Here is a 23,162-nt window from a genome sequence, read left to right as displayed (position 1 = left end):
CCTAGGCTTCGCTGGATCATTGCTCTCCTCTATTTTACTATCTCCTTATATCTGGATTTCTGTAAAAATTTGATGCCTCTTCACTCTGATCTCCTCTGTTTTACTGCAAATTATCTTGTGTAGCCTGCCCTCTTCCAGGTCACCCAGTGGAGAGGAGGTTGTTTGGTTCGGGCACCACTTGGCGATGCCTCGGCCTGCTCAGTCGTCTCCTGGATCCACACACTTTACATATATTATATAATTTGTATCAGATTCTTTGTAATTTGTAAAATGTGACTTTGTTGGTCTGTTCTGTACATGCGATCCCTGCCCTGTGGCTCTTCCTGAGGTTTCTTCCATCTTTTTTTTCCCCCTGTTAAAATGTTTTTTTCTTTCTCAACATGACAAGTTTTTCCTCACGCGAATCAAGGGCCTAGGACAGAGGATGTCGTTCACTGTACAGACTGTAAAGCCCACTGAGACAATGTGATTGTGTTTTTGGGCTATCTAAATAAAATTGATTTGATTTGATTCTGGAGACTTGGGTTACACTGGGCAAGCAATTGGAAACATTTTGTATTGGGTTGTTTTTTTTTTATGTTTTACAACAAGTCCCCATCTACTTCAGTTGTTTTGGAGAATGCTGCAACGCTGTTTTACTTTGAAGCTCCATAAATGTTTTGTGGCTCAGTGGTTCAAGTTGTCATGATGTGTAAAGTGTCCAAAAAATGTACTGGTGACTAATTAGTTTTGTCATGTCAAGTCACAAGTCATGTACATGCTTCATCATTTTATCATTTTGTAACAATTTAATTTAATCAAAAGATATCTCAATGGTGGTATAATAAAATGAGTAATTTTAGCCCAAATAATACTGATAACCCAGCGTTTGGGTAGTATTTTTCATACCACTTTTTTGGTAGCTTTAACTCGACAACATGGTCATTTTTGCCTATATTTGGGTAGGAAACATAAGCCACCATGCTGGGTCAAACCCTTAACCCAACCCTGCTGGGTTATAACAACCCAGGCCCACTCACCATGTTTGGGTCAGTTATTATTTACCAAAATATCTTTAACCCAGCAGTTCTTTAGAGTGCTGGCTGTCAGGGTCCAGAGAGATGAGATCTGGCTTACCTGAAATAACACCTCTGTGTGAGTATAAGTGTGTACTGAGGAGGATTATAAGTCGATCCAGGGCGGGGTGGTTGGCTGGGTGTAGGGGGGTAGTGCGTGGTGGTGGGTCGTTGTTATGTGAGGTGCTGTTGACAGCATGTGATCATCTCAGGCTTGCAAAATAGCAGGAGCTTTATTTTCTTCCCTCTCAACACCCTCTCTGTTGTCTCGAGTGTCTTGAAAAGTGCTCAGATCATATGCAAAGCTGTTTTATGCTAATGTGTGTGTACACACTTTGGTAGCAGCATTGGACCGGCAAACACAAACTACATAACAGCCTTTCTTTTCCACCTGCCTGACGCCTCTTGCTTCTTCTTTTATTTTCCAGTTTTATTTCGCTGGCTCAAGACGAGTTGCAGCCTTACGAGAATGTGGGCGATGGGAAAGCTAAAGAAAAAAAAAAACAAGCTGGTCTATTTGTCCATTAGGGGATTCATTAAATGAAAGGGATGTCCATATTTTATGAGGATGTCCACATTGTGTTGGTAAGGGTACTCAATTAAAGCAATGAATTCCTCAATGCCTGCTATATTGACTGAGAAAGCGTCCTACTTGCAATGACTGTACTGCATAAACAGTATGTACATACTATGTACTGTATCTACGTATGTACAGTGCATTCAATGATACGCTACCTTTCAATACCAGTCAACTACCAGTCCTCATTCTGCATACTTAGTGCATGCTTTCCATTAAAAGTGTCAAGGAAGCAATCAGCAAACACACACCACTTTCCTGTTTACTAATTAAATTAAGTTACAACAACACCGTGCAATAGCCCATATTTCTCAAATCTATTTTTTTCAGTAATTTCTGTATTTCTTTTGTTGGAGGCAGCTGAAGTGACCAGGCGTCTGGCGGTCCAGAGGCAGTGTTTAACACCATGTGGGGGGCATCAAGGCCTTCAGCGCTCCGTCTGTTGACCACTTGGCCACATAAATTTCCCTCTTTCCACAATGTCTCCCTCACACCTCCCAGCAATGTGATACTCTCATGTTTTTGTCGAAGAAAATGTTAATTTTTTCCAGATCTCATGTTTTTTTTTTTTTCTGTTTTCATCAAAAAGCCTTGTTTGAGAAATGGAGACATACAATTCTACAAAACGGTTTAGTTCATTACAGATATGGTTGCTTGTTTTATATTTCTTAAGCGTAATGTTATGAATAAAATTCAAATTCGCTAGAGAATAAAAATTCATGGCAGTGGTAGTTTAACCAAAGGCAAAATGGACTACTGAGTTTTCTCCCATGCCAGCCATCCACACATACAGCCATTCAGTACCTTACTCAAAGAAAACAAAACAACTTCGGAAGTGGGTTTAAATGTGATTCATAAATATACACTATCTGCTCCGAGACTTGAGATGATTGATCATGCATCCAAGTTGGAAAGCCACAAGTTACTGACGCCTACATCGTTACCACAGCAACCTATGCAGTTATGTTGGTGATGTCTGGAACAAAAATCTGATCTGATCACTAGCAAATAATAGTGCACTCGTCTTTGTGTCTTCAACTGTGATGGGTATCACTGCTCAGACTAACTATTACTTGCTATCATCTACTCACCCTTATGTCAATTGAGGGTGTATGCACTGAGATGAGTAGATAATAAATGAGTCAGTGTTCTCTTATGAGCATCGCTGAAGAAGCAATAATGTGTCTAATAATAACAGAGGGAAATGCATGACAATTTGCCAACTAAACTAATCTCCATATATGATACAAAGCCATAGCAGATGTGCCAGTAACCTAATTTTTTCAATTTCATATTCTTCTGAATGGGTGACAATTATCGCTTCAAACTTTGTTACTGTGTTCAACATGTCCTACCTATTCCATGAAACAGCACTCCTGACCACAATCTACGCTAGGGGATGTGACACTGGATGAAGTTTCCATTATGTCTTCGGTCTGTGTGTGTGTGTGTGTGTGTGTGTGTGTGTGTGTTTATCTGTGGCATTGGCCTCAGAGGCCCATGCACAGCGTCTGCCAGGCTTCATGCATCATTGTGAGAGGCTGGCCATCGGGTGATGAAGTGTCCAGTCACCCCCTCCTAGGGCCCTGCCTGAGCCCCTCCCTTCCTCCCAATGAAAAACACACACAGTCGGAAATGAGGGATTGTCCAGCAAGCGGTGGGGTGGTGGAGAGAAACTCTACCGCTTAAGGTGTGTGCTTTGATATGCACAAACATGCTAGAATCTCATAAAAGCCCATGATAAAGGACAACTATCAAAGTCACAGCAATGGATACAGGCCGCAAAGGAAAACTAAAGTATATCTGCAAAAGTCATCAAACAAACAACTTATTTATGTAAGAATAGTTAGAAGTAGTGAGACAAAACTGCCTTTTAACAGACAGAAGCCTCGGGCAGAACCACACTCAATGGTGGGCAGCCGTCTGCCTAGGCCGGTTGGGTTTAGAGAGAGAGAGAGAGAGAGAGAGAGAGAGAGAGAGAGTGAGAGAGATTGTCTTGCAATGAAAAAGCACTCTACTGCTGTACACATGGTTTTGACAAATCTGCTATCAGCATGTTAGGATGTTTCCAGTAGTTTCATAAAATCTTAAGAGCTTTGATTGTTTAACTTAGTCTGTTATTGTTACTGGATAGTATGGTATATATTGTCGTGTTTTGCAATGTCAAACATACAGGTGGGTGAAAATACAACCGTGATTCCAAAAGAGTTGGGACACTGTCAGACATAAATGCAACATTCTCACCAGAGGCTTGTGACATATGAAACAAAGCATTGTATCCCTTAAAACTCAAAAACGTTATCAACTGATTAAAGAAACATTTCATTGTAAGATAGAATTGTCTAGGGTAAGCTATGACTCTCACTTTCTCATACAGTACCAAAAGACATGCTAGCAGGAATAATCCTGGTTTTAATACCTCACTATACAGATAGAAATATATGTACCACCTCATTAATTTGTACAGCATGACATGACATATAACACCACAAACACAGTATCCAGGTTTTGAATTGGTATTGACTGAATGCAAATATTTCACATAAAATGCAACCTTATATGAAAATAAAAAGTGAGCTTGCTGCGGTCTCCTCTGTCGTCTGTACAGGGGAAGTCTATTTTATTCTATCTGACTTATTTTGTGTCTGTGTAACTTACGCGCTGACTAGTTATTTCACGTGCTGACTTGTTTGTGTCTGTGTACAACTACTCCACGTGTCTATAAATGCCCCCCGGGGCAAGAATTGAATTTGAATTTGAATGTGACAGAGGTCTTTACCACGATGGCGGCAGCTCAGCTAACCTTGCTAGCTCACTTTGCAGTGGGAAAAAAAAGATGCTCTGGCAGCAGTAAACAATCCCAACTCACACACTTACCAAAAGATTCCACTGGATGCATGTCCGCTGCGTTACGGCTCCGGTATGGTTTTGCTCCGTCGTCCGGCAACCCCCTCCAGCTGCGTTTTGAGTCCGCCACAGCGCAGCACTGCCAAACAGCTGGAGTTATGAGACTGAGGAGTTCCTGCCATAATTACATAATCACCCGCGACCGCAGTTATAGGTATGTGTTAGAAACACAACAACACGAAGTGTTCCTGACCGAAGGACTAGAAGAAGAGCTTGTATTTGTCTCTTTTTTGAGGTTTTTGTGCTGGCATCAACACAGAGTGTTTTATTTTGAAAATTAACCAGATGTCATGTTGTTGTTTCGTGTCTGACTTCCTGTCTGCTCTGTGCTGAATTCAGCTGAATTGCTGCGTCGTGCCAGAAATAGAAGTCCTGCATATCTGCTCCAGAGGGCTGTGGACTGCCGGAGCTGGGACGGATGGACACACAGCGCAGCGGACCGGGTGGAAGTTAACACATAGACTAGAGTGGAACCTATCAGCTCGGGAGGGGCTCAGAGGGGTTAGGAGCATGTTATCCAGCAAACAGGTCTCAGTCCAACATAAAAGAAAATACACAATGAAACATGGCATCTGGAACCAATATCCGGGTGTCTCGATAACATTCTCCTCTATCTGCTGCCCACTTCCTTCTTTCACATTACTCAGAGGTCAACAGAAATTAATCTCTTCCAGGTCATTAATTCTGTAATGTAAACAATAACTACTTTTTAGCTTTTTGAAATACTATAAGCCATGACATATTTGGAAAGTGCATGTTTTAACTGTAAAGTATTTATGCATTTTAACTATTTATTTAATTCTAATTGCTGTATCGTAGGCAACTTGATGTGTTTAAGTTTCTTGAAGACGTTTCACCTCTCATCCAAGAGGCTTCTTCAGTTCTAACTAACTAGAGGGGAGTTGCAGGCTCTTAAACTCTGTGTGGGAGTGTCCTTACAGAGGACATTACAGAGGCCCTGTGTTGTGCCATTCATTTATGGAGAGGTTGTTTTGTCAAGAGGTTGTTCAAAGACGGTCTATGCACATCTCAATCCACAGGTGTGCTAAAGCTGTACTTTATGCCTCTACTGCACATGTGCATAGAGTGCAGTGATGTGAAGTTGTCAGCATAGCCCACCAGAGCACTTGAACAAATGTCAGTTCAATGTCTAATATTTGAATAACCTCACCTTGCATCGTAATCCTGTGTGTTTGCGCGGTTTCTTCCTCTTCCATGCTTACTAGAAGTCTGTCTGCAGCTGCACCATATCAGTTGAAACTGCAGTATATCTCAACTGGGCACTCTCATCAATGCAGCAACACAATTGGCTGATATCTTTTCTGGTTAGGCTTTCCCGATATGTGTCATACAATCGTTTTCAAAATGCCTTAAGTGGTCTGTCTCTCTCTTACGTCTCTGCTACTACCATTCAGTATAACCAGCATTTATAGTGATGTGCAAGCCCTGTGATGCAGTCAGTGCTAACCAGCCACTGACGGGCTCTCCCACTGAGAAGGAAAGGCACAGAGGCTAGTAAAGCTTTATAGAGCTTTGGGCACCTGTTAGGCTGGCATCCATTTTACGAGAGTGTGTAGTTCTACACCACTAGATAGTTCTAGACATGGTAAAATACATGCTCTGGCATAGTGGCTAAAAAAGCTTTATATAAATGCAGCCATTTGCCTTCAACAATCCGCCGCTATGCGAGCATCAGACTACACAACATCAACAGACATGGCATGTCAGAAAAGAAAATGAGCTCAGAACACTCCTCAGTTCTGTGAAGATGCAAGATCATTCCTCTTTTGCTATGCTTACACCTGTTCACAGAGAAGTTGGTCACTGGCACCTTCTTTCCAATCTCCAACATATTTTTTCCTGTACTGTTGCATCTCAAGCTGTTGTAACAAGTGAATTTCTCCATTGTGGGATAAATAAAGCCAATCTTAATCTTAATCTTAATCTTAATCGTAATATGTCATGCAAGTCCCAATAAACAGCACATTGTGGTTTAGTGTGGGCCATCTGCTATGTCTGCAAGACTTTGTTGTTTTAGTGATGTCATATGTTGTATACCTTTGAGTCAGATTCGATATAAAATTAGATGAAGTGCTTTACAGTCCATTCATCCATTAACTGTCCACAGCTTTGACATCTTTTACCTCTACAATTGCATCAATTTTCTATTAGACATAGTCAGTTGCACCGAAGTATGCTGGGAGATGTGGTCCCTCCAACTCCCCCCACCAGTTATAATGAGAAAAGTATCACAATGTATTATATGTTTTCCCTTCAGGGCATGTTGTGCAACAGAAAGTCAACAACCCTCCGTTGACTTTTCTGTGTGGATGAACAAATTCTGTACAGAGTCTGTGTACAATTGAACCAACTTCTCACTCTTTCATGGGTACAGAGATCCTTTTATTTATTTATTATCTGTTTATCTTGGTCACTACCCACATCTTGAACTTTTCAGGTAAGCTTAATCTGCCAGAAGGGAAACAGAAAAAAAATTGAAAGGAAAACCATGCTTGTAGATACCATTGAAATCCATCAATTATACAGGGATATTTTGTTTTGTCAGGAGGGTGACAGGGTGGGGTGGGGCAAGGACGGCTGACATTTTGTCATCTGCTTAACGCTGAAGTCCCTTTGGGGGGCTAATGAGCACCATCATTTTTAGTGATCAATAAATCATGCCTTATTGATTTCTCGCCTCTCCCCCCTCTAAGCTGGCTTCTGTTCTCTGAAAGTCAGAGAACAGGAGGGCAGGGGAGGCAAGAGATAGAAGGAGGGAGGGAGGCATGGAGATGAAGACAGGTGGAGAGAGTGAGAATGGGTTGATTTGAGGCAAGTGTTGGAAGGAATAGATGCATGAAGGAGAAGGATGAAAAAGGGGTTGATAAATTGAGTGAAAATAAAGGTGAATAGATAAAAAAACAAATAAGGGGTAAGGAAGAATGCTTAAATGTTAAAAAGAATGACAGAAATGATGTTGAGGGAAAAAAGTTGACTCAATGATTGATGAATGATCTTTGACGTTATAAACCAAAATCATACGGTTGCAGTCAATGTTAATAATTGCTCTAATGTAGAGACGTAAGAGAGAGAGAGAGACAGACCACTTAAGGCATTTTGAATAGAAAAGTCTGTAAGGCCAGAGATGGGCGATTGTATGACACATATCGGGAAAGCCAAACCAGAATAAACAGCTCTCTGTTATAAAGGGTTAGGTCCCTAAACCTACAAGGTGTTACTTTAAAATGGGATTTAGATAGGGACTGCTTAAGCTGGTAGCGAGGAGACTCGCCTAGCTTCTCACTGCCTACGTCCGAACGTCTACCCTGCTTCTGCTGGCTTGGCACCTGACATGAATAGCCCTTGTGTCAGATACGGCCACCAGCTGACGGCTCTCCTCTAAATGACCTGAGCACTTGGTTTGGTGCTAGGATGAATTTTAGGCTTTTTGTAAACCCTGAGGGACTGTTTAAATTTGGTAGAATAGAGGAACCTTTAAGAACCTTAAGATATTTTGCACACTTGTCACCTACTTTTAACTTCCATCAAAGAGACATAAAATCAACGTCCACAACTTCTACTTTAGCTACAGTTGAAGGTTTATTACAAAGTTTTAGCAAGGGCAAAGCATACAGCTCAAACTTATCTCAATTACTATCAATCATTATCAAGAATACCTATTAATAAAGATCACAATTCAGTATATAATAAAAAATAATCTAAAGGAGCTGAGGCTTGGTTAAAATATTTAGATGTAGTAGAGATCGAGAGGGTCAAGCCTTCTGGTATGCCTTTCCCTTCCTGCTGAAAGTCCAAGCCCTTGCAGTAACTCACGACCCGGCCCGAGGTCCCCAAATTTCCTCAAAGTCCATACTTCATGCCAGCAGAGTGAACAAAAGAACTCCAATGTCCAAATTATAATCCACAGTTAGTTGGTAAAACTGGTTAAGACTCCTTGTGCTCTGTTATCCTTGGATCCAACTGCGAATCTCTTGAAGTCCATACTGTGATGATGTGTGTGAGGCTGCTCACATACTCCATCTTATAGGTTAATCCAAGGAAGGAAAGCGGAGGAAGAACATTGTGTCCTCTGTTTCTGCATTTTTTATACTCTTTCAGCTGGCCATCTATTGTTTAAGAGGGAGATTTTGCTTACTTCCTCATAAGGCCATGCAGCCACTTCCGGTAGCACGATAATGTACTTGTCAACTGATGTTCCTCTTTTTCTACGCAAACTCATTGAGAAATCTCGACCTTGACCCCGCTTCAGCTTGTATATTACTTTTGTCTGATTAATCTCTTCATTCGATTTTGTAACTGTTTCTCATTTGTATAACTTCATTATTACTTCATTGTAATCATGGCAACAATCATTACACATATGATTATTAATACAATACACTAATATATTTCTTAATCACTTGTTAGAACTAGGTATAATGTCCTTTTTACTTGCCAATGGTATATGGCCAGTGCGTAGAGATCTCAAATCTATTGACAAACCATTGTTTGGGAAAAATTAGCTAACGTTAGCAATGGGTCATTACCCAGGCTGCTTCTTGTGCTAGTGAGTGAAGAGTCTAGATGGATTTCTCCAAATTCTTGGACAATGACTGATTTAAAAGATGTGAATGGCGCCGCAGAGGTGCAGAAGGACGCAGGGCATGGACAAATGCAGCAACACTGGTCATGAAACTGCAGCTGTTATTGCCATTGAAAGTGAGGGTTAAAGTAAACTATTGTGGGATGTGACTTCTTTCGCCTGAACAAAGTGCCAATGTTATCTCTTCCTGGCTTTCAGTTTCCCATGTATGAGGTAACTTACACTTGGCTGAATCTTACTGTATCTGTTACAGTGTCAGTCAGGGTATACTTAAAAAACACCTTAGGAGCTAAGAAAGATACTTTTTTGTAGGTCTAGATGTGAAACATCTGTATCGAATTTCATACATGTCGGTGAAAGCAGTCTGGGGAGCTGCATTTTTTGTGCAAAGTTTCATGTTTTTTTGAGCATGTTAAAGCCCTCAAAATAGCAATTTATTTGCATAAATAATAATCAGATCAGTTCCAACATGGTTCATGCTCGGGCCCTAATAAAACTGCAAGCAGTGAACAGGCCCTCACACCCAGAAGCGCGTTGGAGCACTGCAGCCTGACACTGCCCAGGAGATGGACTTTGACCCTTTGACACGCCTCTTAATTTCCATGCGTTTTGGACACTGAGGGAAGGAGGTCAATAAAACTTTCTGCATCCACTATGTGGCGCTACAGAAAACTAACAAATTACATGTTAGGTTTGAGGATGTTAGGGATAGACTGTGTAACCCATGTTAAAATATGACATAAATAAGAATAAATAGTTAAAAGCTGCATAAATAGTTTAAAAGTTAAAAGTGATTCATTTAATGTAAATTGATTCATCATCGTTGATTAAAAATGTTAATACAACAATAATTTAATGTTGAAGATTAAAAGTATGTCGACCGAAAATTCATGTCGCTGCCCCTTTAAGAGACGAGTGAAGCTAGACTCGTCACCTCAGTGACGCTGCAGCAGAGACCTGAAGGAGAGAGCAGAGGAGAGATCGGACGGAACTAGCGGTGGTTAATTAGCAGAGGAAAGAGTGAAAAAGTTGATTTTGCGGTTGAAAAACATAACTTGCCTGGTCGGGAACTGACGGGGATTTTATGAAAACTAAGCCACACCGGTTTTGGTGAGTTTTGTGTTTATTGTCTTGCATATTTACCTTGTTTTCTCTGGCGGGAGCTAACGCTAAAAACATAGCTGTTTACAGGGAAATGCTCCGCCATAAACTGTTAACCAGTTAATATTTTGCGTTTATGAAGACTGTGAATGTTATAAAAGTCTATGAACTGTGTAAATGAAAGATATGTGCAGTAGTTGTGTGGGAGACGGAGCCGTGAGTTAAAAGAGATTGCCCCGCCGCCATTTTGAGATGAAAAACCACCGTAGCAGTAATGTTACAACTCAGAGACTGTGAAATATTTGTTTGTGTAATTTGAGGATTTAAAAAGAGATTTATTGTTTTTATGACCTGTTACACAGGTCAGGTTTTTTTGCTTGGTTTGAAGCTCGGTCGGAGCGAGGATTGGTCTGCACTGTGCGGGCGCACATGCACAGACGGGATTCAAGATGGCGAGCTAGACCCAGACCTTCATCTCACCTTCTTCATCGCATCAGTGAGGAAATCTTCTGTGTATGGTGACTCGCTGCCAGAGTGGTAGGAGTATCAGGAATTATTTTTGAACTGAACCAAGAACTGATTGGATTATTATTTTTGAACTGAACTGAGAACTGATTGAATTATTATTTTTGGACTGAATCGAACTGAAACTTTTCATTGAACTGAACAATTGAAGTCACATTTGGACTTGAAATTTAATTGAAGGTGTCATACTTTTATTTGCATATTGAGTTCATATTTTGAATGTGATTTGAAATGATTGTGGTCCACTTTGATTGACTGTGTAATTGAATGGTATTCTCTTACCTGTGAAGAAAAGGAAAAAGAGTCAGGAAGAAAGTCAGGAAGAAAAATAGGAACTCTAAAATAGGTGTAACCTAAGGGAAAAAAGACTGGTCTAATTGAGGTTAGATTAGCTGACTAAAGTAACTTAGGTGAACTAAAGAACAAAAGAAGAGTGAAATACCTTTTCATTTATTATATTTACCTCAATATTAAGACTCTGCAGAGTATTGTTTTGTTTTGTGTACTGTATTATATGTGTTTTTTGCATTCAGTAAATTGCCGGCCTTTTGTATTTAAAGTAACGGTCTCTGGTGTAATTATTTTTGCTCCCCACTCCTTAGAACCTAGAACTAGTCCAGTGGCGCAGTAAGTGGTGTGATACCGGTGCTACAAACATGGCGAGCTAGCCAGGAGTGGCTTAAAGCATTTAAGACTAGAAACCAGAGACCGTATAGTATTGCTATCAGTGATTCAATATGGATGTCATCCAAACAAGTAGTGTGAAAATCCCTAACTCAGTCATAGTTAGTGGTATAGTCGATACAGAAACTGATGAAGAACTATATGACTTCCTGAAACAACATGGTTCCATTCAAAGGATAATCCCAGTAGATCTCGCTGAGTCAGCGTCAGGCAAACAGGTTGTTGTAGAGTATGTGTATGGTACAGCTATACAGTCTCTCTTACCTTCATTGCCACACAGACTTAACAGTAAGAGTCAAACTGATGTTACTTGCCACATTAGAGCCTTAGCCAGTGTTTTCACGCCTGTAGCTAGCAAAACAGCTACACAGACTTACCTTTCAGAGTTAAAGGACATTGCGAAACAGACTGGCAAAGACTTTGCAGCCGTCCTCAGAGAAGAGCTCTCTGTCATCAGTGAGACTGTCGATCTAGATCACTCAGAAACCCAAATTGAAGATATGGAGCAGAACTCACCTGATACCCCAGAGCAACATGATCCTGGAAATGCTGCACAGGTGAGCCCCCTGCCCAGTACGGCCCAGGAGCAGCATGTTCAACATCATTGGTCTCCACCACCGACACCATCTAAAGAAAAGACACAGCCTGCTCTGAAACTTTCTGACATCAATCCACCTGACATACAGAAAGTAATAGTCGAGCACATAGTGAGAAATGAAGATTCTGCTCTGCAGGTGCACACTTCCTTGAGACTCAGACCTTTCTCTGGGCGTGTACCCCGACCCAACAATGAAGTGGATTATGAGACATGGCGTTCCAATGTGGAATTTCTTCTTAAAGACACAGCACAGTCTGATCTTTACAAGTCAAGAAAGCTTCTTGAAAGTCTCTTATCACCTGCTATTGATATTGTGAAGCACCTGACACCTGAATCTCCCCTTAATGTGTACTTAGAGATCTTGGACTCCGCTTTCGGCACCGTTGCGGATGGAGATGACCTTTTCGCAAAGTATCTTAACACAATGCAAGATAATGGTGAGAAACCGTCAGCTTATCTACAACGGCTGCAGGTGATGCTGAACACCACCCTTAGGAGAGGAAGTGTAACTGCAAGTGACCTTGACCGGCATCTTCTCAGACAGTTTGTCAGAGGCTGCTGGGACAACATCTTGATAGCTGAACTCCAGCTAGAACAAAAGAAACAGAACCCACCTACCTTTGCTGAACTTCTCCTGTTACTCCGCACAGCAGAAGATAAGCGTACTTCCAAAGCATCCCGCATGAAACAGCACTTCAATGTTTCAAAGCCAAGAGTGTCTTCCCATTATCAAGGTATTTTTGTGCACAGTGAAGAAGACTGCAACCCATCTCAGCCAGCTCTTGATCACAGGTCTGAAATCCAAGACCTAAAGAAACAAATAGCTGATTTACAGTCCCAGCTCACACGTATCACACAGAGAGACAGTAGAAAGGCTAAATCGGCTGCCAGACCAGTAGCTCCCCAAACAGCTAGCACACATTCCCCAACTACCACTCCAACATCCCAAAGGCTGCAGCCCCACAGCCGAGATGTAAACAACAACACAAGCAATAGACCAAGGCCCTGGTATTGTTTTAGATGTGGAGAGGACGGACACATTAAGCCTCAGTGTGAAAGTGAGCCGAACCCATCTCTTGTAGCTGAGAAGAGGAGGCAGCTAAAAGAAAAGCAGTTAACATGGGACATTGAAAATGGCGCTTCAAAGCCTGGTCCTTTAAACTAGACCCAGTTCCGGTTGTGGGACAAACGGGGACTGGAACACAGACAAAGTGTCCCAAAAAGAAGCTGCACAGAGCCCGTGTGTACTCTCACACACAAAAACAGTCAGTGACCCTGCCAAAAGGTCTGATTGGAGCCAAGTGCACTGCACAAGTGACCATAGATGACAAAGACTGCAGTTGCTTGTTGGATTCAGGCTCTCAAGTAACAACGATCCCCAACTCTTTCTATCTAGAGAACATGTCTCACTTACCTATAAATTCCCTGAATGACCTGTTAGAGGTAGAAGGAGCCAACGGTCAAAGCGTCCCTTACCTTGGCTATGTTCAGGCCACCATCAGATTCCCAAAGAGCTTGCTTGGAGTGGACATTGAGGTGCCCATGCTGGTTTTGGTTGTACCTGACATGCGCTCCACCTTGTCATCAGTGCTTATAGGCACAAACACTTTGGATGTTCTTTATGAAAAGTATGCAGACATCGCTCCTCAGAACTATGAGTCTCTTCCTTATGGCTACAAAGTTGTCTTAACCCTCTATGGTACGCATTATGATGCCAGTTAGGAAAAAAATGTTTGGAGTGTTTTTTTGTCCTAAAATAGACTAAATAAACATAATCTAAAGAAATTTTATAATTATTTAATTTTTTTGGAAGTTTTTGGGGTTCGTTGCCTGAAGGCAACATTGTACCATAATGGTGCATAAATAATTTTTTTAAAAGAGTTTTATTTTCAATTTCATCATCATTTATTTCATTAACATGTGTAAAATATAAAAAAACTTAATTAATTTTTCATTTTAAATGTAAAAGAAACCAAAAAATAACTCTTTTAAATGGTTTCTGGTCTAAATGTTGCCTGTAGGCATTGTGGAACAACCCATATCCTCACAGGGGCATAGATTAATGCTGAATTCATTCTGTAAATGGAGGAAAATATAACACATAATAATAATATTATAATATAATAATATATAAAATATAAAGATTATGATGAATGGCATTCTTTTGAATATTATATGTACCTAAACACATACTACCAACATTTTATGCTGCCATGGTGATTCCATAATGGTTCACTGTTGCCTCAAGGCAACATAGGCAATTTTCCATAATGGTACGTTGTTGCCTCAAGGCAACAGTTGGATTTTAACAAGTTTCCACTATTTAATGAGCAATTAAATTGCATTTAACAATAAAAAGTTAAAGTTTACTCATCTATGAGTGTGCATATATTTTTTTCACGACCTAAAAGGGCCCGAAAATTATGTTTTCAGCCACTTTTTAAGGAGCAAAATGGCTAACCTGTTTTCTTTGAAAAAGTCTGGGAAAATGGGTTTCAAGATGGCTTCCTGAAGGTCATGTGACAAATTAAAGCATTGTTATTGGTTCCTTGTGGTCTTCCCATTCTTTTAAAGTATAGCATCATTCAAAGGGATGTATGGTGGAGATGTGACGGGCCAAAAATGGGTATGTTGCCTGAAGGCAACACGGTACCATAGAGGGTTTAAAGACCCTTGAAATCAGGAAAAGACATTCTGTTGATTCCAGCCTGGGAGAGGTGAGGCTTCATAGTAAACACTTTGAGACCATTGCAGCTGGACAGATCAAAGTCCTTGAAGGATCAGTGAGCTGCAGGACACCTGATGTTGGAAAGTGGGTGATGGTAGAGTCACCAAAGTCATCTTCCCTGCCAGGTGGCATCCTGGTGACGGACAGCCTGGTTAGTCTACTACCAAAGCTGCCACGCTGCATACCAATCATGCTCAAGAACGAGTCATACCATGACATCACCCTGTCTCCAAAGGCTGTGATAGCAGAGATACACGCTGTCAAGAGTGTTCAACCTGTCGAGACCCCTGACTCAGACCCCCCCACAAAACCTGACCAAAAACCAAATCTCAACCTAGACTTCACTGACTCTCCTGTACCCAGTGAGTGGAAAGAGAGGATAACTGAGAAACTGAGTTCCATGCCGGAGGTGTTTGCACTGCACGAGCTTGATTTTGGACGCACTGACAAAATAAAACACCACATAAACCTCAGTGACGAAACGCCATTCAAGCATAGGCCGAGACCTATACACCCCCAGGACATAGAGGCTGTGCGAGCCCATCTCCAGCAACTCCTTGATGCAGAAGTCATCCGTGAATCAGAGTCGCCTTTCTCCTCGCCGATTGTAGTCGTCAGGAAAAAGAATGGCGATGTCAGACTCTGCATAGACTACAGAAAATTGAACACCCAAACAGTAAAAGATTCATATGCCTTACCTAATCTTGAAGAGTCCTTCTCGGCGTTGACCGGGTCCAGGTGGTTCTCAGTGCTCGATCTCAAATCAGGCTTCTATCAAATAGAGATGGAGGAAGCAGATAAACACAAAACTGCATTTGTCTGCCCACTAGGATTCTTCGAATTCAACAGGATGCCTCAGGGGATAACTAACACCCCTAGCACGTTCCAGAGGCTTATGGAGCGTTGTATGGGAGAGTTGAACTTGAAGCAAGCCCTAGTTTTTCTTGATGACCTCATCGTTTTCTCCTCGACACTGGAGGAACACGAGGAAAGGTTGATGCGCGTGCTCAACCAATTGAAACAGTTTGGCTTGAAACTGTCGCCAGGGAAGTGCAAGTTCTTCCAGACCTCTGTAAAGTACCTCGGCCACATCGTGTCTGAAAAGGGCATCAAAACCGATCCTGACAAAGTAGCAGCATTAAAAACCTGGCCAAAACCAAACAACCTGAAAGAGCTAAGAACCTTCCTGGGTTTCTGCGGTTATTACCGCAGGTTTGTAAAAGACTACTCAAAGATTGTGAAGCCACTCAACGAGCTCACTGCTGGCTATCCGCCGCTGAGGAAGCGCACTAAAACCACAGTGAACCCTGAGACAACACAAAGGACATCTTTGGTGACAGATGGACGCCTGCTTGCCAAGCAGCGTTCAACACCATAATCGAAAAGCTGACAACTGCACCCATCCTCGGGTTCGCTGACCCCAAGCTCCCCAACATTTTACATACAGATGCGAGCACCTCGGGCCTCGGTGCTGCCCTCTACCAGGAGCAACAGTGACAGAAGCGAGTTGTTGCTTTTGCAAGTCGAGGTCTGTCGAAATGTGAATCCAGGTATCCTGCGCACAAATTAGAATTCCTTGCCCTTAAGTGGGCAGTAACAGAGAAATTCCAGGACTACCTGTACGGGAACACATTCCTTGCTGTCACAGATGGCAACCCATTAACATACATTCTTACCTCTGCTAAGCTCGACGCCACGAGCTACAGATGGTTGGCCGCTCCGTCGACGTTCGATTTCCAGCTACAATACAGAGCCGGTAAGCAAAATCAAGACGCGGACGGGCTGTCCAGGCGTCCTCATGGCAGATTACCTGATGACACATCATCACAAAAAGAGTTGGAGAGGATACAACAATTCACAAAAAGACACTTGTCAGAGGCAGATTATGCACACCTGAATGAAAACACCATCAAGGCCATCTGTGAGAAGCACTTGGTTCACCAAGTGATCAACAACCACTCTGTGGAAACATCACCTAGCACCACCTTGGTTGTGTCACTTGCCCATCATCCAAGAGCTCTCCCACAAAGCTTTGAGGAGGAGGATCAGCTTGGTGGCTTACCTGTCATCTCCTCGCTAACACCAGCTGAACTAAGAGACAAGCAAAATGCTGACCCCTGCATTCGTGAAGTACTCGGGCAAGTGGAGTCGGGAGAGAAACCCCCACCATCCTTGAGGAAGGAACTTCCTGAGCTTGGTCTCTTATTAAGAGAGTGGAATAAACTTGAGGTCTTTAATGGTGTTTTGTATCGCAAGCGGCAAGAGGGTGCCCAGACTCACACATGGGCACAGAGCGCACCCTAGACCTCGTCCGGAAGCGTTTTTATTGGCCCAAAATGTCAGCCGAGGTGGAAACTAAGGTCAAAACCTGCAACCGCTGCATACGACGTAAGACCATGCCAGAGAAAGCTGCACCGCTTGTCAACATCGTGGCTACAAGACCACTCGAGCTCGTGTGCATGGACTTTCTCAGTGTGGAGCCGGACTCTAGTAACACCAAAGACATTCTGGTCATTACCGACCATTTTACGAAATATGCAGTGGCAGTCCCCACCCCAAACCAGAAAGCCAGGACAGTGGCCAAGAGCCTGTAGGACCACTTTCTCGTCCATTATGGCATCCCTGAAAAACTCCACAGTGACCAAGGTCCCGACTTTGAGTCCCGAACAATAAAAGAACTGTGTGAGCTCATTGGTACTCAAAAAATAAGAACCACCCCTTACCATCCGAGAGGAAACCCTGTAGAACGTTTCAACAGGACCCTGCTCAACATGTTGGGAACCCTCGAGAATCAGGAAAAGAGTCACTGGCGGGAGTACGTCAAGCCATTAGTACATGCCTATAATTGTACTAAGAACGAGACAACCGGCTTTACCCCTTACGAGTTAATGTTCGGGCGCCAGCCAAGATTGCCAGTTGACCTAGCCTTTGGCCGACCAGTCAATCACCAGCCAGGCTCACACTCACAATATGTCCGCAATCTGAAATCCCAACTTGAAGACAGTTACAGAATAGCAACTGAGAATGCTAAAAAGACAGCTAATCGCAACAAAGCGAGGTTTGACAAACATGTTGTTGACTCCACCTTGAAAGAAGGCGACAGAGTCTTGGTTCGAAACGTCCGCCTTAGAGGCAAGCACAAGTTAGCCGACAGGTGGGAGTCCGACGTGTATGTTGTCCTGAGACAGTCTGGAGACGTCCCAGTGTATGTCGTGAGACCTGAGACGAGAGATGGTCCACAAAGAACTCTTCATCGTGACCTCCTGCTGCCGTGCGGTTTCCTTCCTGTGACCCAATCGAAAGTGAAACTAACCCACCAAAGGCAGTAAGGCGACCAAGAACGCGACAACATCCTAAAAATGACTGTTCAGATGGAGCTGATGGGGATGAATCCCAATCTGACTCTGAGGAATATCACTATGATGGCCACAGAAACCTAAGAGTGGAAACACTAGGTTTTGACCTGACCCCTGAACCCATGGAACACTTACCAGAATGGATTGAACCGGAACCTTCGAAAGAGTTGACTGCTGTTGAGCAAGATCCTTCAGATGTAGCCAAATCAAATCAAATCAAATCAAATTTTATTTGTATAGCCCAAATTCACAAATCACAGTTTGCCTCAGAGGGCTTTACAATCTGTACAGAGACGACACCCTCTGTCCTTCGACCCTCGATTCGAGTGAGGAAAAACTTGCCCCAAAAAAGGCCCTTTTAACAGGGAAAAAAAATGCGGAAGAAACCTCAGGGAGAGCCACAGAGGAGGGATCCCTCTCCCAGGACGGACAGACGTGCAATAGATGTCGCATGTACAGAGCAGATCAACGAGATCACAATGTATTCAATTATAAGCGATGGTTGACAGGAGTGAAAGTACACAAAGATGTATTACAGCAATAATGATGAAATGCACATGGAAATGTGATTACTAGTGATAACAGTAGTAATGATCAATGGCAAGGATGGTATGTAGCAATGCAGTACGATAATAGTAGTGGAACGTATGTAACAGAGATGTGACTAATATTAGCGACAGTAGTGGTGGGTGTCAGGCAGGGTCATGGCAGTAGGTGCATCCACGATCAGGCAGGGCCATAGCAGTAGGCGCATCCACGATCAGGCAGGGCCATAGCAGTGGGCGCATCCACGATCAGGCAGGGCCATAGCAGTGGGCGCATCCACGATCCACGACCCGGGCGCGGCCAGGATCCAAGGGAGCCTGTAGGACTAGAAAGCACAAGGACTCCGGGGAAGAAGCAAGTCAGTGACATGCAGAGATGGGGCATGTATACAGGCATAATGTATACAGATGGAGAGGAGAGGAGAGGGGAGGAGAGAGAAGCTCAGTGTGTCATTGTCCCCCGGACTAGGCCTATAGCAGCATAACTAAGAGCTCGTCCAGGACAGGCCTGGGCCTGTCCTGGACCAGCCCTAACTATAAGCTCTATCGAAGAGGAAGGTCTTAAGTCTACTCTTAAAGGTAGAGAGGGTGTCCGCCTCCCGGACCAAAACAGGAAGATGGTTCCACAGAAGAGGAGCTTGATAACTGAAGGCTCTGGCTCCCATTCTACTTTTGGAGACTTTAGGAACTACAAGTAATCCTGCGTTCTGGGAGCGTAATGCTCTAGTTGGGTGATAGGGTAATATGAGCTCCTGGAGATATGATGGTGCCTGACCATTGACAGCTTTGTAAGTGAGGAGAAGGATTTTAAACTCTATTCTTGATTTTACAGGGAGCCAGTGCAGAGAGGCCAGTACAGGAGTAATATGATCTCTTTTCTTAGTTCCTGTCAGTACACGTGCTGCAGCATTCTGGACCAGCTGGAGACTCTTTAGAGACTTGTTAGGGCAGCCTGATAATAGAGAATTACAATAGTCCAGTCTGGAAGTAACAAATGCATGGACTAGCTTTTCTGCGTCTTTTTGAGACAGGATGGGCCTGATTTTTGCAATGTTACGTAGATGAAAAAATGCAGACCTTGAAATTTGTTTTATGTGGGAGTTGAAGGACATATCTTGATCAAAGATAACTCCCAGATTCCTGACGGTGGTGCTGGAGGCCAAGTTAATGCCATCCAAACTCGCTATATCATTAGATAATGCATCTCTAAGGTGTTTAGGACCAAGTACTATAACTTCGGTTTTATCTGAGTTTAACAGCAGAAAATTGCAGGTCATCCAGGTCTTAATGTCCTTGAGACATGCATGGAGTTTAGTAAGCTGATTAGTTTCATTTGGCTTTATTGATAGGTATAACTGTGTATCATCTGCATAACAATGAAAGTTTATGGAGTGTTTCCGAATTATATTTCCTAGAGGGAGCATATATAAGGTGAATAGTATGGGTCCAAGCACGGAGCCTTGAGGAACACCATGACTAACCTTGGTATACAGGGATGACTCATCATTAACATGTACAAACTGAAATCGATCCGATAAATAGGACTTAAACCAGTTTAATGCGGGTCCTTTAATGCCAATTAAGTGTTCCAGTCTCTGTAGTAGAATGTGATGATCAATGGTATCAAATGCAGCACTAAGATCTAGTAAGACCAGGACAGAGACAAGTCCTTTGTCAGAAGCGATTAGGAGGTCATTTGTAACTTTCACCAGAGCTTTCCCTGAGGATGTTCCAGTAGAGACTTGTGATCTGAACTTACCTGACCCTGAAAAGAAAGACTTACCTGATCCTGCAGACTACGACTTACCTGATCCTGAAGAGAGCAGCTCAACCGCTGGACAGGAAACTGGAAACCTACCTGAAGAAGATCTGGATAATGTCCATCCTTCTACTCAACCTGCTCAGGAGAGCAAAGAAAACACAAGTGTTCTGGACCAAACTGACAACCAGTCCGAAAGCGACTCTTCTGGAAGACCTATCAGAGACAGAAAAGCGACTAAAAGACTGACTTATCCTGAGCTAGGGAACCCATTGGTTACAATAGTTCAGTCTTTATTTCAAACCTTGAGTGATGTGTTTACAGACTCCCTTGAAGAACCTAGCTTTCCAAAAACCCCTAGAGTTATGACAGTATAGATTCAAAATGCACAGGGACGTGCATTAGGTAAAGAGGGGAGGATGTAACCCATGTTAAAATATGACATAAATAAGGATAAATAGTTAAAAGCTGCATAAATAGTTTAAAAGTTAAAAGTGATTCATTTAATGTAAATTGATTCATCAGCGTTGATTAAAAATGTTAATACAACAATAATTTAATGTTGAAGATTAAAAGTATGTTGACCGAAAATTCATGTCGCTGCCCCTTTAAGAGACGAGTGAAGCTAGACGCGTCACCTCAGTGACGCTGCAGCAGAGACCTGAAGGAGAGAGCAGAGGAGAGATCGGACGGAACGAGCGGTGGTTAATTAGCAGAGGAAAGAGTGAAAAAGTTGATTTTGCGGTTGAAAAACATAACTTGCCTGGTCGGGAACTGACGGGGATTTTATGAAAACTAAGCCACACCGGTTTTGGTGAGTTTTGTGTTTATTGTCTTGCATATTTACCGTGTTTTCTCTGGCAGGAGCTAACGCTAAAAACATAGCTGTTTACAGGGAAATGCTCCGCCATAAACTGTTAACCAGTTAATATTTTGCGTTTATGAAGACTGTGAATGTTATAAAAGTCTATGAACTGTGTAAATGAAAGATATGTGCAGTAGTTGTGTGGGAGACGGAGCCGTGAGTTAAAAGAGATTGCCCCGCCGCCATTTTGAGATGAAAAACCACCGTAGCAGTAATGTTACAACTCAGAGACTGTGAAATATTTGTTTGTGTAATTTGAGGATTTAAAAAGAGATTTATTGTTTTTATGACCTGTTACACAGGTCAGGTTTTTTTGCTTGGTTTGAAGCTCGGTCTGAGCAAGGATTGGTCTGCACTGTGCGGGCGCGCACATGCACAGACGGGATTCAAGATGGCGAGCTAGACCCAGACCTTCATCTCACCTTCTTCATCGCATCAGTGAGGAAATCTTCTGCGTATGGTGACTCGCTGCCAGAGTGGTAGGAGTATCAGGAATTATTTTTGAACTGAACCAAGAACTGATTGGATTATTATTTTTGAACTGAACTGAGAACTGATTAGATCATGACACGGGAGTGGATTTTCACTCCCGTCCCATCCCACTCCCAGAGAAAAAATCCCATCCCATCCCAATCCCGGGCCGGAGTAAAAAAAAAAATCCCATCCCGTCCCACTCCTGTAGAATGACTCCCGCTCCCATCCCGCTCCCACTCAAAATTACTCCCACCCCCATCCCACTCCGTCTTTTAGTGGCCGGCCCGGCCGGAAGTCAAAGCACTGTTGGATGTGTAGTTCTAACGCAAGTCAAAATAGTTTTGGCTCACTGAAAGATGACTACAAAAATGGACGTGTCTGTCCTTTTGGTTGTTTAACACGGCTGAAAATCATCATCTATTAATGGCGTTCCCGCTCCTGCCCGCTCCCGTTGATTTTTATTCCCATCCCGTCCCAATCACGTGATTAATAAAACTTTGACGCCCATCCCGCGGGAATCACGTGACCCGCGGGAATTCCCGAAAAATGTCATGCTCTAGAACTGATTGAATTATTATTTTTGGACTGAATCGAACTGAAACTTTTCATTGAACTGAACAATTGAAGTCACATTTGGACTTGAAATTTAATTGAAGGTGTCATACTTTTATTTGCATATTGAGTTCATATTTTGAATGTGATTTGAAATGATTGTGGTCCACTTTGATTGACTGTGTAATTGAATGGTATTCTCTTACCTGTGAAGAAAAGGAAAAAGAGTTAACTCAGGAAGAAAAATAGGAACTCTAAAATAGGTGTAACCTAAGGAAAAAAGACTGGTCTAATTGAGCTTAGATTAGCTGACTAAAGTAACTTAGGTGAACTAAAGAACAAAAGAAGAGTGAAATACCTTTTCATTTATTATATTTACCTCAATATTAAGACTCTGCAGAGTATTGTTTTGTTTTGTGTACTGTATTATGTGTTTTTTGCATTCAGTAAATTGCCGGCCTTTTGTATTTAAAGTAACGGTCTCTGGTGTAATTATTTTTGCTCCCCACTCCTTAGAACCTAGAACTAGTCCAGTGGCGCAGTAAGTGGTGTGATACCGGTGCTACAACTGCACCATTGAACATTTAATGAAAATGAAATATTGATTGTCAGGAAAGATTTACTTCCTGTTGCCAGTAGGTGGCACAATGAGTATACCTCCTACACTATACAAAATTAGAGGTGGCATGTTAATGTCTTCAGGCCGTGTGTCTTCAACCGTGTGAAGTTTGGGGCAGATTCGACCATGTACAGTGAAGTAACAGGAATTTCATGGCGAGACAGCGACTTTGGCTTCACCACCATGGCCACGTATTCAACGAAAACTCACAATC

The 23,162-nt window shown here is 42.5% G+C and overlaps 1 protein-coding gene across 1 annotated transcript; it reads left to right on the top strand.

The window, feature by feature from the left end:
• Nucleotides 1-10,120: 10,120 nt before the first annotated feature.
• On the top strand, nt 10,121-13,731 carry LOC311273463 (zinc finger CCHC domain-containing protein 12-like). The gene is made up of 2 exons (XM_084380547.1): nt 10,121-10,252; nt 10,606-13,731. Exon 2 carries the CDS (start codon nt 11,506-11,508, stop codon nt 13,213-13,215), a length of 1,710 nt encoding a protein of 569 aa, XP_084236673.1. The 5' UTR covers nt 10,121-10,252; nt 10,606-11,505; the 3' UTR covers nt 13,216-13,731.
• Nucleotides 13,732-23,162: the final 9,431 nt, after the last annotated feature.

This window comes from Pagrus pagrus (genome assembly GCF_965226575.1).
Source record: "Pagrus pagrus genome assembly, chromosome: 18".
Taxonomy (NCBI): domain Eukaryota; kingdom Metazoa; phylum Chordata; class Actinopteri; order Spariformes; family Sparidae; genus Pagrus; species Pagrus pagrus.
The sequence above is the reverse complement of the archived record's forward strand: the minus strand, read 5'-3'. Positions and strand labels throughout refer to the sequence as shown.

What these genes read in the sequence shown, in the direction of transcription:
- LOC311273463 (XM_084380547.1), top strand. Translation starts at nt 11,506, where the DNA reads ATGGATGTCATCCAAACAAGTAGTGTGAAAATCCCTAACTCAGTCATA.